Source organism: Globicephala melas, chromosome 15, assembly GCF_963455315.2.
Source record: "Globicephala melas chromosome 15, mGloMel1.2, whole genome shotgun sequence".
NCBI lineage: Eukaryota > Metazoa > Chordata > Mammalia > Artiodactyla > Delphinidae > Globicephala > Globicephala melas.
In genome coordinates this window covers 57,403,517-57,418,987 of record NC_083328.1, presented here as the reverse complement: position 1 = coordinate 57,418,987, position 15,471 = coordinate 57,403,517, and the positions used below count along the sequence as shown (strand labels likewise).

Here is a 15,471-nt window from a genome sequence, read left to right as displayed (position 1 = left end):
CCCTATTTCCGGTCCGGGACTGATGCTGGGAGGTAAGCTCATTTTCTCCAGCCGAAACCTCCCACCCGTTCTTCTTCCTCCGCTTCTTCTTCCTCCGCCTTCATCCATTTCTACTCACCACTTCCCTTGGACCGTGATGCTGCACAGCGCCGCCTTGTCTATTGCTTTATTTTCAGACACCGTATTTATGTTGAAACTTCAAAATAACATTAAAGGCGAATATGAGGTTTCATTTTATCAAACGAGTTTAATAACAAGTTGAAAAACAATACTGGAGAATCTGTCTTTTCTTAATGTTTATGTGTCCACGTATTTGTTATTCTTTTAATCAATTCTCACTGAACAATCGTATGTCCGACACTAAAGGCATTAATGAACGCCACACAATCCATGGGAGAAGGTGTGTGTGTCTGGCTTCTTCAGTCTCCTAGCCTGCCCGGTTACTCTGTATTAATCAAGTTTCCTTGTTGTTTTTTCCTAGGTGGGCTTGTTCTTTGCTCTGACAGTTGTTTCCCTAATAGTGTATCCTAGGCCTGAACTCCTCTGAGCAGGATCGTAATTGGAGACAGAAATTACAAGCTTGTAAGTGTGACTAAAAGGGAATTTAAGACCTATTTTTAAATTTCCAGTCACATGCTGTTTACAAACGACATGGCTAAAACAGATGACAAGTGGACCAGGGGCACTTGTTAAAAGTGCAGACTTATGAGTGTCACCCCAGACTTGCTGAATCCAAATCTCAGAATTGGGGCCCCAGAAAATACATGTCTAACAGGCTCCCCCAGGTGATACACACAGATTTACGAACCACTAACTAGGTGATTTGTATACCTAATCCATCCAAAAAGGTGCAGAGCATTCTCCCAGCCCAAGGGAAAGAATGCAGTGGTTCTAATCCTGGGGATCAAGCACAAGCTTTGTGTCTCTTTTCTGCATTCCTTTAGGAAGGACATTCTCTACTGTTGGGTGAAAAGATTTAAATTAGATAATAAATGCGTAAGAAACCTGAACACATGAAAAGTGCTTGAACACCTGAAAAAGCTGTTAATAGTGTAGCTAATTGAATAATTTATCAATGTATAATATTAATATGACATACTCCTCCATCTCCAGAATCAAAACCGGAAAACATTCACACCATCTTGCCTCCTTAGACTCCCTAGTTCCCGGTTCCACACTGCTATTGCCATCCACCACCATTTTTCTCTTCCAAATGTTACTCTTTCTTTTTTGTGTGTGTGTGGTACGCGGGCCTCTTACTGTTGCAGCCTCTCCCGTTGCAGAGCACAGGCTCCGGACGCGCAGGCTCAGTGGCCATGGCTCACAGGCCCAGCCACTCCGCGGCATGTGGGATCTTCCCGAACCGGGGCACGAACCCGTGTCCCCTGCATTGGCAAGTGGACTCTCAACCACTGCGCCACCAGGGAAGCCCCAAATGTTACTCTTTCTAATGGAGAAAAAGTGGGAGATTTACACTTTAAAAACTATATTTTCTGTTACTTTAGGAAATTTAGGGTGGGAAAGAAGAGAGTGCCATCTTGGTCTAATTTCTGATAATCTATTTTTCATCCCAGAAAATATTAATTTTCTTGAGGGCAACTACAACATTATTTCCATCCCTAAATTCTGCACAGATCTGAGCCCAGCCTGACAAACAACATCTGCTAATTGGTATAACACCATGTGGTTGTCAAAAGGGTGAAAGGAATTGATGAAGGATGCCAGTTGATTCAGGCCAAGGAAATGTGACCATCACTGTCTAAGGCCATTGTGTTCTTCTGGTGAGTTTGGTGAGTTCTCCTGGACTTCGAGTCCCTATTAAGGCATCTCTCGCTGATACTACCTGAGAATAGGGAAGTTCAGTCAGGACCCTTGAAAAGTTCCTTAACCAGACTCTTGGGCAGGTGAGGGAGGTTAAACCATCTTGTCCCTTCTAACTGTTATGAAGCATATATGAGTGTTCAGTATGAGGCTGGATGAATTGAATGTCAGTTTCCTAGGCCTATAAATTGTCCAGAATGGGGTCCTAACCAGAGCTCCAGGTGTCCATGAATAGAAACCAGTACCATGAACTTGGAAGGGGAAAATCAAAAAAAAATCACATCTTTATTCTCACTAAACTCTAACTGAAATTTAGTATTTCCTATCATTATGAATGTAGAGTGAAATTGTAGTGCTACCTTTAGTACCCTTGACTTTGTCACTAATAGAAATTATAATTCATACCGCATTTCAGTTGTGGCAGATATCCTGAAATATCCTTTACTCTGATCTCTACTTTGACATTATTTGACCTAATGCTAGATTTTGTTATTTAATGCACTAATAAAGCAGCACAAATAGCACTGTATTACAAGGTTGCATTATTATTATCAGTGTAATGAGTTTTATTTGTAATCCTATTTGTTTTGGTTTGTGCATTTAGAATCCTTTCCTAAGAAGAGGGCAGGAGATGGAGCTCAGCAAGATGTAGCCTCAGCTGGAGTCTACCTCAGCTTGTTCTGGGGAGCCCTGGAGCAGGAATGATGTCTCAGGGTTGTCCCAGTTTGAGGCAAGGCTTAGTAACTCTGCTTCAGCCCTGCATGGGCTAATCTTCCAGGCATCTCTGGCTCTTGGAGGCTCCATTGACCATGGACAACCCTCCCAGAGAAGGGGGTAGCTGTGAGCAGTTAATGACCAACACCAGAAGCAGTTGGACTGGATGCACCAGCTGGCAAAAAAGAACTGGAGAAGGCAGCTACTATTCTGTGGAGGTGAGAATGGCCATGGTGCACTGGGACCCAGTGAGGAGAGCAGGCATGTTTGAGGAGATGAGGTACAGTAAGGAGTAGTGAGTAAGATTGGTTCAAGTTCTAGAGCTGAGAGAAATGGAGAGGGATTAATGAGCAATACTAAGGACCCTGTTGGAATGGTGACCATGAATTTACCATGATATGATTATGTGTGATTTCATGGAGAAAGCCAACACTTGGGTTCATCTAAAGATGTATTTTGCCAGAGAGAGGTACAAGAGAGTTGAGGGTGTTGGCAAAATGGGATCGGGAGGGAAGTGAAGACAGTGATCTAATGGATAGAAAGGTGAGAAAAGGATCAAAGATCCCAAAATAGTCAGAATAGTGCTCGTGGGAGTCACTGAGCAAGTAAGATGGAAGGAAAGGAGGGTGTCTCCACCAGCCGTTTTGGAAATGGAGCAGATGCCAGTGATAGAGGAGTCCCAGATGGGACTATGGGAGTGGATCCCAAAGAGAGCTCAAGGAGACCTCTGCAGAGAGGACTCAGACCTACATTGGGTCATCTGTGTCCCCGTGGGAGTCACCTAGGATAGTGTCATGGCAGAGGCAGGAGAAAGGCTAGGATCTAGGAGCTGGGGCCTGCTCTTGATGAACAGGAGAGACCAAGAGGTCAGAGATGGCAGAGAATGAGAAAGGTGATTTCAGTGGGAAGAGTCCCCAAAAAGTAGAACTTCTTTTTTCTTGTTAATTTTAGACTATTACCTTTTTTTTTTTTTTTAAGAAGATGTTGGGGGTAGGAGTTTATTTATTTATTTTTGCTGTGTTGGGTCTTCGTTTCTGTGCGAGGGCTTTCTCTAGTTGTGGCAAGCGGGGGCCGCTCTTCATCGCGGTGCGCAGGCCTCTCACTATCGCGGCCTCTCTTGTTGCAGAGCACAGGCTCCAGATGCACAGGCTCAGTAGTTGTGGCTCACGGGCCTAGTTGCTCCGTGGCATGTGGGATCCTCCCAGACCAAGGCTCGAACCCGTGTCCCCTGCATTAGCAGGCAGATTCTCAACCACTGAGCCACCAGGGAAGCCCCTCTTGTTAATTTTAATATAAAATTTTGCTTGCGTATTTTTAATTGGACAGTAGGTAAATGATTACATTCCTTTTTAAAAAATTTATAAATTATAAATAAGGCCAAAGTTTCTTACCACCCCAGCCACAGCCCCAATCCTTTTGCCCTGTCCCTATAGGCAGCTAGCTGTCTCCCCCGAAACGTTTTCCATATGCAAGCACACCCCCTTACACGCACGGAATAGTATATAGTATTGTTTTTAGTGTATGGGTGTGTGCTTCAGAATAAATGGTTTCATACTCTATATACTTACTGTCTTATAATTTACGTTTTTCCCTCAGCACGATGTCTTAGAGATCTAAGATACCATGTTTTAGAAAATGAGCAGACTTATTGTTTTATTTTGCTACATAGTATTATATAATGTGAATTTACTAAATTTATTGAGGTTTTCTCATGTCAATGGATTCTTAGGTGATTTCTAGTCTGGGCTATTACCAGCGATGTTGCTGTGTACATTCGTGTACAGTTTTTTTTGTACACATGATAAATGTTACAAAAGTGCATCCAAAACACCTGTATATGTTTCTGTTATGAATGTGATCTGCTGCAATAAACAGAAAACTCATTAAACAAATAAGTGTTGTTGGGTTTTTTCACTTCTTTTCTGAAGGTAAGGAGTTACTGGGATTGGTTTAGTTGTGTGGTGATGCACCCCGAGATCCAGGCTCTCGAAATTTTCACTCTGCCAGCCTTAGTGTATTGTCCAGTATCCTCATCCTTGGTGCCTCATACTCACCATATGTGGTTGCTGTGGCTCTGGACAACACTTCTGGATTCAAAGCTAGAAAGGGGGGCTTCCCTGGTGGTGCAGTGGTTGAGAGTCCACCTGCCGATGCAAGGGACATGGGTTCGTGCCCCGGTCCGGGAAGATCCCACATGCCGCGGAGCGGCTGGGCCCATGAGCCATGGCCACTGAGCCTGCGCGTCCGGAGCCTGTGAGGCCACAACAGTGAGAGGCCCGCGTACCGCAAAAAAAAGCTAGAAAGGGGGAGAAAGAACAGTCACAGCCACATATGCTCCTTTTTATCAGAAATGTAAACAGTATCCCAGAAAAAGTCTCGCGGTTTTCCACTTAGGTAGCACAGGCCAGAACTAGGTCCATGACCTCTCCTACTACAAGGGAGACTGGAAAGGAGGGGAAGAAGTTTGTCCTTATTGGCTTAAACTAATTCTTCATAGTCTGACTGCGTATTAGACTCATAGGGGAGGTTTTTAAGAATACCCATGTCTGGACCCTACCACCAGAGGTGTTGATGTAATTGGTCTGGGGTGAGATACTGGTGTTCTTTAAAAGCTCCCTGGATAACTGTAAAAGTTAACCAGAGTTGAGAACCAGTGGCTTACACAAACAATCATGATCTTTCACCTAGGGCTGAGAAGGTGTATCAGTTAGGATTAGATTCAGGTGCAAAGTGATAGTGCACAACATAACCACAACCCAAACAAGAAAGGGCTTTATTTCTTGCTCACATAAGAGTTCAGTGATAGTTGGTTCAGGGCTGGATTGGCCTCCATCCTGTCAGAGGCTCAGACTTCATTATCCTGTTGGTCCACCTTGCAAGGTCTTCATTCCCAAGTTGATTCAAGACAGTTATTCCAGCTCCAGCCACCATTTATGCATTCCACCCAGCAAGAAGGAGGACAGGGAAGAGGGAGAGCAGAGGCCCCCAGCCCTTTAATGACACTTCCTGCCAGTTGCACACACCACTTCTGCTCTCCTTCCACATGATACAGAAAGAAATGTGTCAGTCTGTCTCCAATGCTCTAGCTTTCATTTCAGAAGGCCTCCTGTACCTTAAGATGATAAGCATATTCTCCAATATTTTTTTTAATGCTATTATGGTCTTGTGTGTTTCTCTGGTTTAGGTCATTAATTTATCTGAAATGTAGTTTTATAAAAGGTGAAATATAAATACCTACGTTTATTTTTTCTGAAAGTTTAGCTAATTGCCCCAGTATCATTTATCTGTTCCTCCAGATAAGAATTTCTACTTTTGTCAAATATTAAATTCCCACATATATATTAGGTGAAACCATGTGAAACTGCTGATATCTATCACTTCACTCGAGCTTTATTTTCTCAGTTTTACCAGTCACTACTAGATGTCATATTATGTATTTGTTTCGTTTTCTGTCTGTGTCTCTCACTTGAATGCAAGTTCATTGAGGGCTGGAATTTTGTCATTTTTGTCAACCCTGGGCCCATATATATCTGCTAAATGAATGAATGAAATTTATCCTTGCGTCTGTTAATACATATTGATAAACTTTAATGCTGAGCCATCCTTATATGTTAGAAAAGCTTGGTTATGATATATTATTCTTTAAATATACTGCTGTATTTGATCTGCTAAGATCTATTTAAGTCTTTTGCATCTTTGATCTTAAAAGAGCTTGGGGAGACTTCCCTGGAGGTCCAGTGGTTAAGACTCTGTGCTTCCAATGCAGGGGATGTGGATATGATCCCTGGTAGGGGAACTAAGATCCCACGTGCCACAGTGTGGGGAAAAAAAAAAGAGCTTGAGTTTCTCTTTTCTTTGTTTCTGCTGCCATGATCCAGTCTGGGCAGACTTGAGAAGCGCAGCAGAAACTGCTGATCAGGACTGAGAAACGGAGCTTTTAAAAAAGAGACAAGCGTGGCCTGGAAATGGACATGGAGTAGGAACTACTAGGAGAGGCAACCGGCCATGAGCCCTGACGTCCCTGCCCAGTCTTCCTGGGTATCCCAAGGATACAGGGTCCTAACTGCTCTTTGCCATTTCTCAGGCTTGTGTTTGTAGTGAGCAACCTTGAGGGATGAAGTAATACCTCCCTCTAGGACAAAAAGCAGGCTTGCTTATTTCCTGCTATAAAACAGGTGGGTTCCCCAAGCTCAGTGTTCCTCAGATGCAACACAAACCCATTGTATGCATGGCATCTACTGGGGCCCTCCATGCTGCCCCTGTGGGACTTGGGGGGGCAAGGGAGCCAATGTAAACATTATGCTTATGCTGCTTAATGTGCCGTGTGTAATAAAGTCCTTTGTCTCTGTCACTAGAGTCTCATCTTGGCCAGCATCTATGAAACAGTAAGAGGCTAATTATTCACTTATCAGCAGGGTAAATTCAAATGCCAGACCCTGACAGTTTTGGCAATGAGGATGGGGTGCTGACAGAGATATGGCTTTCTGGAATAGGAAGGACAAAGGACCCTGTGGACCAGATCAGGGGATATGAAAAGACTCCCTGGCACATGTTAGTGAATCCTCTCACCCAAACAGTGGATGGCAAGGTAAGGGTGGCTAGAGTGAGCGTCTCACATTGTCCTACCTGTCAATGAGGCTAAGCAGTGAGAGGCAGGATTGAAACAAGCCACCTGAATGGTGCTTTGGTTCCTGCTCACTCTCCCCCGTGCAGGAGGAGGAAGGATGTTATGACAATGGGGCAGCAAGCTGCACAGCCCCACCCAAAAGCCAATGTGGATGAGGCTGCTGAATCAAAGGGTCCCCAAAGCTGAAATAAATGGCATCAGCCAGGATGTTTGGAATAGAGCTTTAGATAAGCCAAAAACATTACAAGTTTATTTGATTGAGCCCCACAAATGGCATTCAAACCCAAAGTGAACAAACACAAAGCCTTGCTTACTGGCACAGACCCACTCTTTGACCCTGTGCTCCCTATCCCTCTCTCCCATCCACACTCCACCCTCAGCTGCTTTGATGAAATAGCAGAGTATGCTGGGAACTTCATGGAGCTGAGGATCTCAAACCCTTACAGCTCTGTAGGACCCAATGTCCATGTCAGCATCTTACCCAGTCCTGTGGATGGATGCAGGCAGGGGTGGCTGAAGGCACCCAGGGATGCAGTGTGGACTGGGGGAGAAATGGTCCTGGGCTCAGGTTCTCCCTGGACTGATGCTGGAGGTTCGTGAGGGAGGAGGCAGTGGCACTCCAACTCTGAAGCCAGAGGCCAAGAGAAAATGAAAGTCTTCCAGCTGCCTGCCCCCTGCCATGAACTAGCCTCTCCTGCCACCCAGCACTTCCTGCTCTCCCTTCTGGAATACCATGATCTCCTGAAGCTGTTGCAGTAGCTCCTGATCCACACACATTAAACCCCTTGGTCTGTTTTCCCATAAGGTAAAAATATCACCTAATTTCAGAAATCTGGTGCGTTTCTATACACTAAAAATGAACTGTCAGCAAGAGAGAAATTAATAAAACAAGCCCATTTACAATTACACCAAAAAGAATAAAATACCTAGGAATACTTCTAACTAAGGAGGTAAAAGACCTGTACTCAGAAAACTATAAATCACTGATGAAAGAAATTGAAGACTACACAGACAGATGGAAAGATACACCATGTCCATGGATTGGAAGAATTAATATTGTTAAAATGACCATATTACCCAGTGCAATCTACAGATTCAATGCAATTCCTGACAAAATACCAATGACATTTCTCATAGAACTAGAAAAAATAATTCTAAAATTTGTATGGAAACACAAAAGACCCCAGATAGCCAAAACAATTTTGAGAAAGAAAAGCTACAGTCATCAAAACAGTATGGTAGGGATTTCCCTGACGGAGCAGTGTTTAAGAATCTGCCTGCCAATGCAGAGGACGCAGGTTTGAGCCCTGGACCAGGAAGATCCAACATGCCGCAGAGCAACTAAGCTCATGCGCCACAACTACTTAACCTGTGCTCTGGAGCCTGTGAGCCACAACTACTGAGCCTGCGTGCTACAACTACTGAAGCTCACGTGCCTAGAGCCCATGCTCCACAACAGGAGAAGCCACTGCAGTGAGAAGCCCGTGCACTCAACAAAGAGTAGCCCCCACTCGCCAGAACTAGAGAAAGCCCGAGCACAGCAATGAAGACAAAATGCAGCCAAAAATAAAATATAAAATAAATAAATTTATGAAAAAAAATAAAAACCACAATGAGATATCACCTCACACTCATCAGAATGGTTATTATCAAAAAGACAATAAATTAACAAATGTTGGCGAGGATGCAGAGAAAAGGGAACACTTGTATGCCATTGGTGGTGGTGCAGCCACTATGGAAACAGTATGGAGAGTTTTTTTTTTAAAAAAAATTAAAAATAGAACTACCATATAAACCAGCAATTCCATTCCTGGATATTTATCTCAAAGAAATAAAAACACTAGTTCAAAAAGATATATGTCCCCCTATGTTCATTGCAGCATTATTTACAATAGCCAAGATATAGAAGCAACCTAAGTGTCCACTTAGATGAGTGGATAAAGAAGATGTGGTATATATAATAAATGGAATATTACTCAGCCATAAAATAGAATGAAATCTTGCCATTTGCAACAACATGTATGGACCTAGAGGGTATTATGGTAAGTGAAATTGTCAGACAGAGAAAGACTGTATGAATTCACTTATATGTGGAATCCAGAAACAGAGTTATAGATACAGAGAACAAAGAGTTGGTTGCCAGAAGGGAGAGGGGTGGAGGCAGGAAAGAAATAGGTGAGGGAGATTAAGAGGTACAAACTTCCAGTTGCAAAATAAATGAATCAGTGGTATGAAATGTACAGTATGGGGAATATTGTCAATAACTCTGGCCTCCCAGCAATTGGCCTGGTGTTGGTACAGCCTTAAACCAAGGAGGTGGAGCTGGGTTTAAATTTTTGAAATTAAAGTAGGTCTACATGTTAGGAACTCATGTCTTTTCTTGTAAGTAAATAGAGTGAATTAGCCATTTGGTCTCGGAAAAGTTCATTGTTGAGGGCTTAAGAGATTTGGAACCATTTGGAGACCAACGAGGCAAGCTCAGAGTCGATAGCGTCCTTCACTAAACAGGAGATCATGAGTAGCTTTCTGCCAGAGGGAGGGTGTTATGAGCTACTCACCGTTACAGGCAAAGGATTCGAGGACCTGATGACAGTGAATCTAGCAAGGTACAAACCAATGGGAAAGTATGTGACTGTACGAAGGATTAACCTAGAAGCTTGTTCCAATGAGCTGGTGACATACTTGCAAGGGGAGCTCCATGTCTCTAAGATCTTCAGCCATCCCAATATCCTGCCATATCAAGCCACCTTTGTTACAGACAATGAGCTGTGGGTTATCACATCATTCATGGCATATGTCTCTGCAAAGGACCTCATCTGTACACACTTCATGGACAGCATGAATGAGCTGGGAATTGCTTACATCCTGCAGGGGGTGCTCAAGGCCCTGGACTACATCCACCACATGGGATATATGCACAGGAGTGTCAAAGCCAGGCACCTACGTTCTGATCTCCACAGATGGGAAGGTCTACCTGTCCGGTTTAAGCAGCAACCTCAGCATGATCAGCCATGGGCAGCAGCAGCGTGTGGTCCACGACTTTACCAAGTACAGTATCAAGGTTCTGCCCTGGCTCAGCCCAGAGGTCCTCCAGCAGAATCTTCAGGGTTATGATACCAAGTTTGACATCTACAGTGTGGGAATCGCAGCCTGTGAACTGGCCAATAGCCATGTCCCCTTTAAAGGATATGCCTGCCCCCCAGATGTTACTGGAGAAGCTGAACGGCATTGTGCCCTGCCTGCTGGACACCAGCACCATCCCTGCCCAGGAGCTTACCATGAGCATCTCGCGCTCAGTGGCCAACTCTGGCCTGAGTGATAGCCTGACCACCAGCACCCCCAGGACCTCCAATGGCAACTCACTGTCCCACCCCTATCACCACATCTTCTCACCCCACTTCCACCACTTTGTGGAGCAGTGCCTTCAGCACAACCCAGATGTAAGACCAAGTGCCTGCACCCTCCTGAACCATTCTTTCTTCAAGCTGATCAAGCAACGTGCCTCAGAGGCTTTGCCTGAGTTGCTTTTTCCTGTCACCCCCATCACCAATTTTGAAGGCAGCCAGTCTCAGGATCACAGTGGAATCTTTGGCCTGGTAACAAACCTGGAAGAGCTGGAGGTGGACAAGTGGGAGTTCTGAGCCTCTGAAGAAGGTGCACATTCTCCATCCTGGGCCATATGAGCTTCTGGGACACTTCCTGAGGGCTAGCCACATTCCCACCCTCCTGGGGGCAGATTGGGCAGAAAGGACATTTCTGCCAGAAAAGTTGGCTGCTAACTGACTGGGAAAGAAGTTCCTGGAAAGAAACTTTTCTTTACTGCTCCAAGGCTTTTGAGACACAAGGGAATCCCAACAACCAATGGATCGGGAGGGGCTGGAAATCTGACATTCCTAGTCCTGTGAGCTCAGGCAACTTGACCTCTTCAGAAGAAAGAGATGCTGTTCTGGCCCTTGGGGCTGAAGTCCAAGCCCAGGGTTTGACTCCTCCACCCAGGGAACTGTGTGACTTCTCACTCTGGTTCTCCTACCAGCCTGCTTGCATTCTTCTCCCCTGCTCTCAGATCCTATAGGTCCATGGAGGGGCAAGCAATAAGAAACCCCTCCACTCATACCTCTCCCTAATAACCGAAGGGAAGGGTATTTTTCTTTTTAAGCACTAGGTTAAGGCTATGGCAGTCCATCCTCATCCCCCTTTTCACTTGGGCCCTGACCCCTAAAACCTTCCCTTGGTTCATCTGTGTAGCTCATTCCTTTCCCACCAAGAGTCCATCTTACCGTCTCCTGCAGGCAGCCTTGGTGCTTCTTCCAAGGGCCATGATGTCTTGCCTAGCCTGAGGGCCTAAGTCCTTATGCCGTGTGAGTTTCATTGACAGAACAAATTAAAACTTCCAGAGAATCAAAAGGAAAAAAAAAAAAAAGACCTCTGTAAGGTTTTTATGTCTGTAAGGTGACATATTGTAACTAGACTTTATTGTAACTAGACTTTATATTGGTGATCACTTTGAAATGTTATAGAAATATCAAATCACTATGTCATGTAACAGGAACTCACATAGTGTTGTAGGTCACTTATACTTCAAAAACAAACAAACAAATCCATAGAAATAGAGATCAGATTTGTGGTTATGGGACGGGGTGGTATAAAAGGGGAATTGGATGAAGGTAGTCAAAAGGTACAAACTTCCAGCCATAAGATAAATAAGTACTAGGGATGTAATGTACAACACAATAAATATAATTAACACTGCTGTATGTTATATATGAAAGAGAATAAATTCTAAGAATTATCACAAGGAAAAAATATTTTCTATTTCTTTAATTTTGCATCTCTATGAAATGATGGATACTCACTAAACTTACTGTGATAATCATTTCACGATGTATGTGAGCATTGTGCTGTACACCTTAAACTTATACAGTGCTGAATGTCAATTATATCTCAGTAAAACTGGAAGAAAAAAAAGTACCCAATTTCAGCTGACGGGCTATGAGCAAAGTTTAAAGTGGGGACAGGAAATTAAATTGGCCCTACGGTGGGTCCTTTGGGTCAATTCAGTGTACTGCTGTTGGAGCTGCCATTGCTGGAAGTATAATTGGTACTGATGTTTGTACAGGTTTGTACTGTGAATGCCCATAAGTGTCAGAGGGGATTCGCTCATTCAGGGATTGCTGTATGTACAGAGGTGATTCCTGAATCCTCCAAGATGGTCCAGGAGAAACCCTATAGGCTTCCAAGAAGAGAAAGGAAAACGGGAAGAAATAGACTCAGTGGTCACGATTACTCAGAGGAGGCCAGTTTCCCGCACAACAGCATCACCTTTCGGACACAGTCACCAAGTACATTCCTTTTGGAACCTGCTAATTTCTTACTTACTGACCCATAGAAGTCCTGTGACTCTTCAACCTGACATTCCCATTTGGGGATGGGTAAACTTGGATTTGGTGGCTATCCAGGGACGAACACAAAAGGCCTTGCTAGTCAAATGGAAATGCTATATAGTAAGTCCCCTACATATGAATGAGTTCCATTCCGAGAGCGCGTTCATAAGTCCAATGTGTTCATAAGTCCAACAAAGTTAGCCTAGGTACCCAACTAACACAATTGGCTATATAGTACTGTACTGCAATAGGTTTATAATACTTTTCACACAAATAATACATAAAAAACAAACACGAAAAGTAAAGAAAACATTTTTAATCTTACAGTACAGTACCTTGAAAAGTACAGTAGTACAGTACAGCAGCTGGAATACAGGGGCTGGCATCGAGTGAACAGGCAAGAAGAGTTACTGACTGGAGGAGGGAGAGGAGGTGGGAGATGGTAGAGCTGAAGGATCATCAGCAATAGGAGATGGAGGGCAAGCTGCAATTTCATTCACGCCTGACGTTGATGGCACAGGTTCTGGTTCCTTGCTGGATTCAATTCTATCTACCCTCTTGAAAAAACGATCCAGTGATGTCTGGGTAGCAGCTCTTTTTTTTTTTTTTTCTCTCGTCATAGATGACACAGTAGCACTGGATTGCATTCTGAATGGCTCCTGCAAACTTCGTGTACCATTCTACATTCGGGTCCTGTGCCTCAAAAACTAACAGTGTCTCCTCAAATAAAGAAAACCCACTTGCCATTTCCCACGTCGTGAATCTCTTCGGTTCTTCAGTTACTTCTTCTTCCTCTTGTCTCTCCTCATGCTTTCTCTGGGCCTCCAATTCCATCAGGTCTTCATTAGTAAGCCCCTCGTGTTGCGCAGCAAAGAGTTCAATGAAGTCGTCCTCTTGCGGAACAAGCTGCAGCTTCTCGCTGAGGGTCACTAAGTTGCTGAAGACTTCTTTGGACTCTTCATCCAACTTCTCAAATCCATGAAAATCATGAACAAACTGTGGGCAAAGGTTCTTCCAAACCCCGTTCATGGTGACAGCCGTAACCTCACGCCAAACAAATTCAATGTTTTTTATGACCTTGTAGATGTTATAGTCCTTCCAAAATTGTCACAAAGTTGTTCCCGATTCGTCACTCACCTTTACTGCCTGACGAAAAGTGTGACGTAAATAATATTTCTTGAAAGTCGCTATAACTCCCTGGTCCATAGGTTGGATAAGCGACATGGTATTTGGTGGCAGATGCACTACTTTGACATTCATGGGGATGAAAGTCGTCCATGAATGGGGGGTGGCCTGGAGCACTGTCGAGCAGCAAAAGAATGTTGAATGGATGTCCTTCTCCAAGCAATATTTCTCTACCTCTGGGATAAAGTGGTGGAAAAACCAGTCCTGGAAAATGGCCTGTGTAACACAGGCTTTGGGGTTACTCTTCCATACAACAGGAAGAGAGCCCTTGGCTATGTTTTTAAGGGCTCTTGGGTTCTCTGAATGATAAACTAAGAGAGGCTTCAGGTTCACATCACCAGAGGCATTGCCACCAAACAACAGAGTTAGCCTATCCTTTGCTGCTTTATAACCTGGCATCAACTTTTCCTCCTTACTGATGCAACTTCGGTCTGACATCCCCTTCCAGTACAGTCCTGTCTCATCCACATTAAAAACCTACTCGGGTAAATATGTGCCTTCATCAATAATTTCTGGAAGTGTTTCAGGAAATTCCCAGGCAGCTACTGTATCTGCACTCGCTGCCTTGCCACTTACTTTTACGTTCTGAAGGTTGGCTCTAGCCTTGAAGCAATGAAACCAACCATGGCTGACATTAAAAGTTGCACCCTCTGATTCTTCGCTGTGTTTCTTCTTCAAGTCTTCATAAAGGCTTTTAGCTTTCTCTTAAATCAGCATTAAGCTGAGTGGGACTTGACACTGATGCTGATCCTGTATCCACACACTGAGAAGTTTCTCCACCTCTTCCATCACTTTTCCACGCTTCCTCGATATTATTGTTGACATAATTGGCACAGCAGACTTCACATGCCCCATGATCTTGTCCTTGTTCTTTAGAATCGTGCCAATGGTTGAATGATTCATGTTATAAGAATAAGAGACGTCTACCATCTTTTTGCCTCACTCCACTCTCTCAATTATTTTCACTTTTGTTTCCATCTTTATCACTTGGCGCTTCTTAGCAGTACCAGCTACATCACCACTGCTTTTACTCTTGCTTCTGTACATCCTGGGCTTGAAATAAAAATACTATACTACCGTACTCTATACAATGCTGTACAGTAAAGTACACAAAGCACAACCACTTGTGTAGAGGATGCACGCATGTGACGATGTACGCCAGATGCGTGAACTAACTTACATGATTGGACATGGGAACACACGTTCGCCTCTTTGGAAGTTTGCAACTTGAAGGTTCGTATGTAGTGGACTTACTGTATTCAAGAGCACACCTGACCTAGCTCTAACATTACATCTGGGTTTTACATGAAAGGGTGGCAGCAATCCCTTTGGGAAAAACTTTATTCCTCACTTCATCACCTGAAGCATAACTGCTAGCTCAATGGGACCCTCAGTTCACAGAGGGTCCCCTAAGTGCCTGCCTGGTTTTCAAGCACACCAGCAATGTCCATGTTCAACCTCAGCATCAGCTATGCAGAATCAGAAGCAGGCATGGTCATTCTGCTCAATGGGCAGAACTCAAGGCAGTGCTCATAGTCCTGGCCAATACCTCCCCTGAAGAAACTTAGGACATTTTTACTGACTTTTGTGCTGTTGCCAACGGCCTAGCTGTCTTGTCTGCAAGACTGGCAAATTAAAGGCATTCTTCTTTGGAGCTGCAAACTGTGGAAACAAATTCAGCTGCCAATCAGACAACCTGGGTCTCCCATGGAGATGCCTGTGGTAAGGGCCCTTCTCTAATAA

General features: G+C 44.0%; 1 protein-coding gene and 1 long non-coding RNA gene across 3 annotated transcripts; both read left to right on the top strand.

Moving 5' to 3' along the window:
* Positions 1–11: 11 nt before the first annotated feature.
* LOC132593438 (uncharacterized) lies at positions 12–4,628 on the top strand. Of its 2 annotated transcripts, none has more exons than XR_009558944.1 (4): positions 12–32; positions 482–582; positions 1,635–1,781; positions 2,426–4,628. It is a non-coding gene; the product is annotated as an uncharacterized lncRNA (long non-coding RNA). The 2 variants fall into 2 exon arrangements; XR_009558943.1 differs by having other exon boundaries at positions 1,635–1,790.
* A 4,904-nt stretch (positions 4,629–9,532) lies between these two features.
* On the top strand, positions 9,533–10,803 carry LOC115847566 (STE20-related kinase adapter protein alpha-like). Its single transcript, XM_030847553.2, is given in 4 exon segments — positions 9,533–9,544; positions 9,626–10,105; positions 10,107–10,343; positions 10,345–10,803. Coding segments are annotated over 4 exon segments (1,188 nt in total).
* The last annotated feature ends 4,668 nt before the right edge of the window (positions 10,804–15,471 follow it).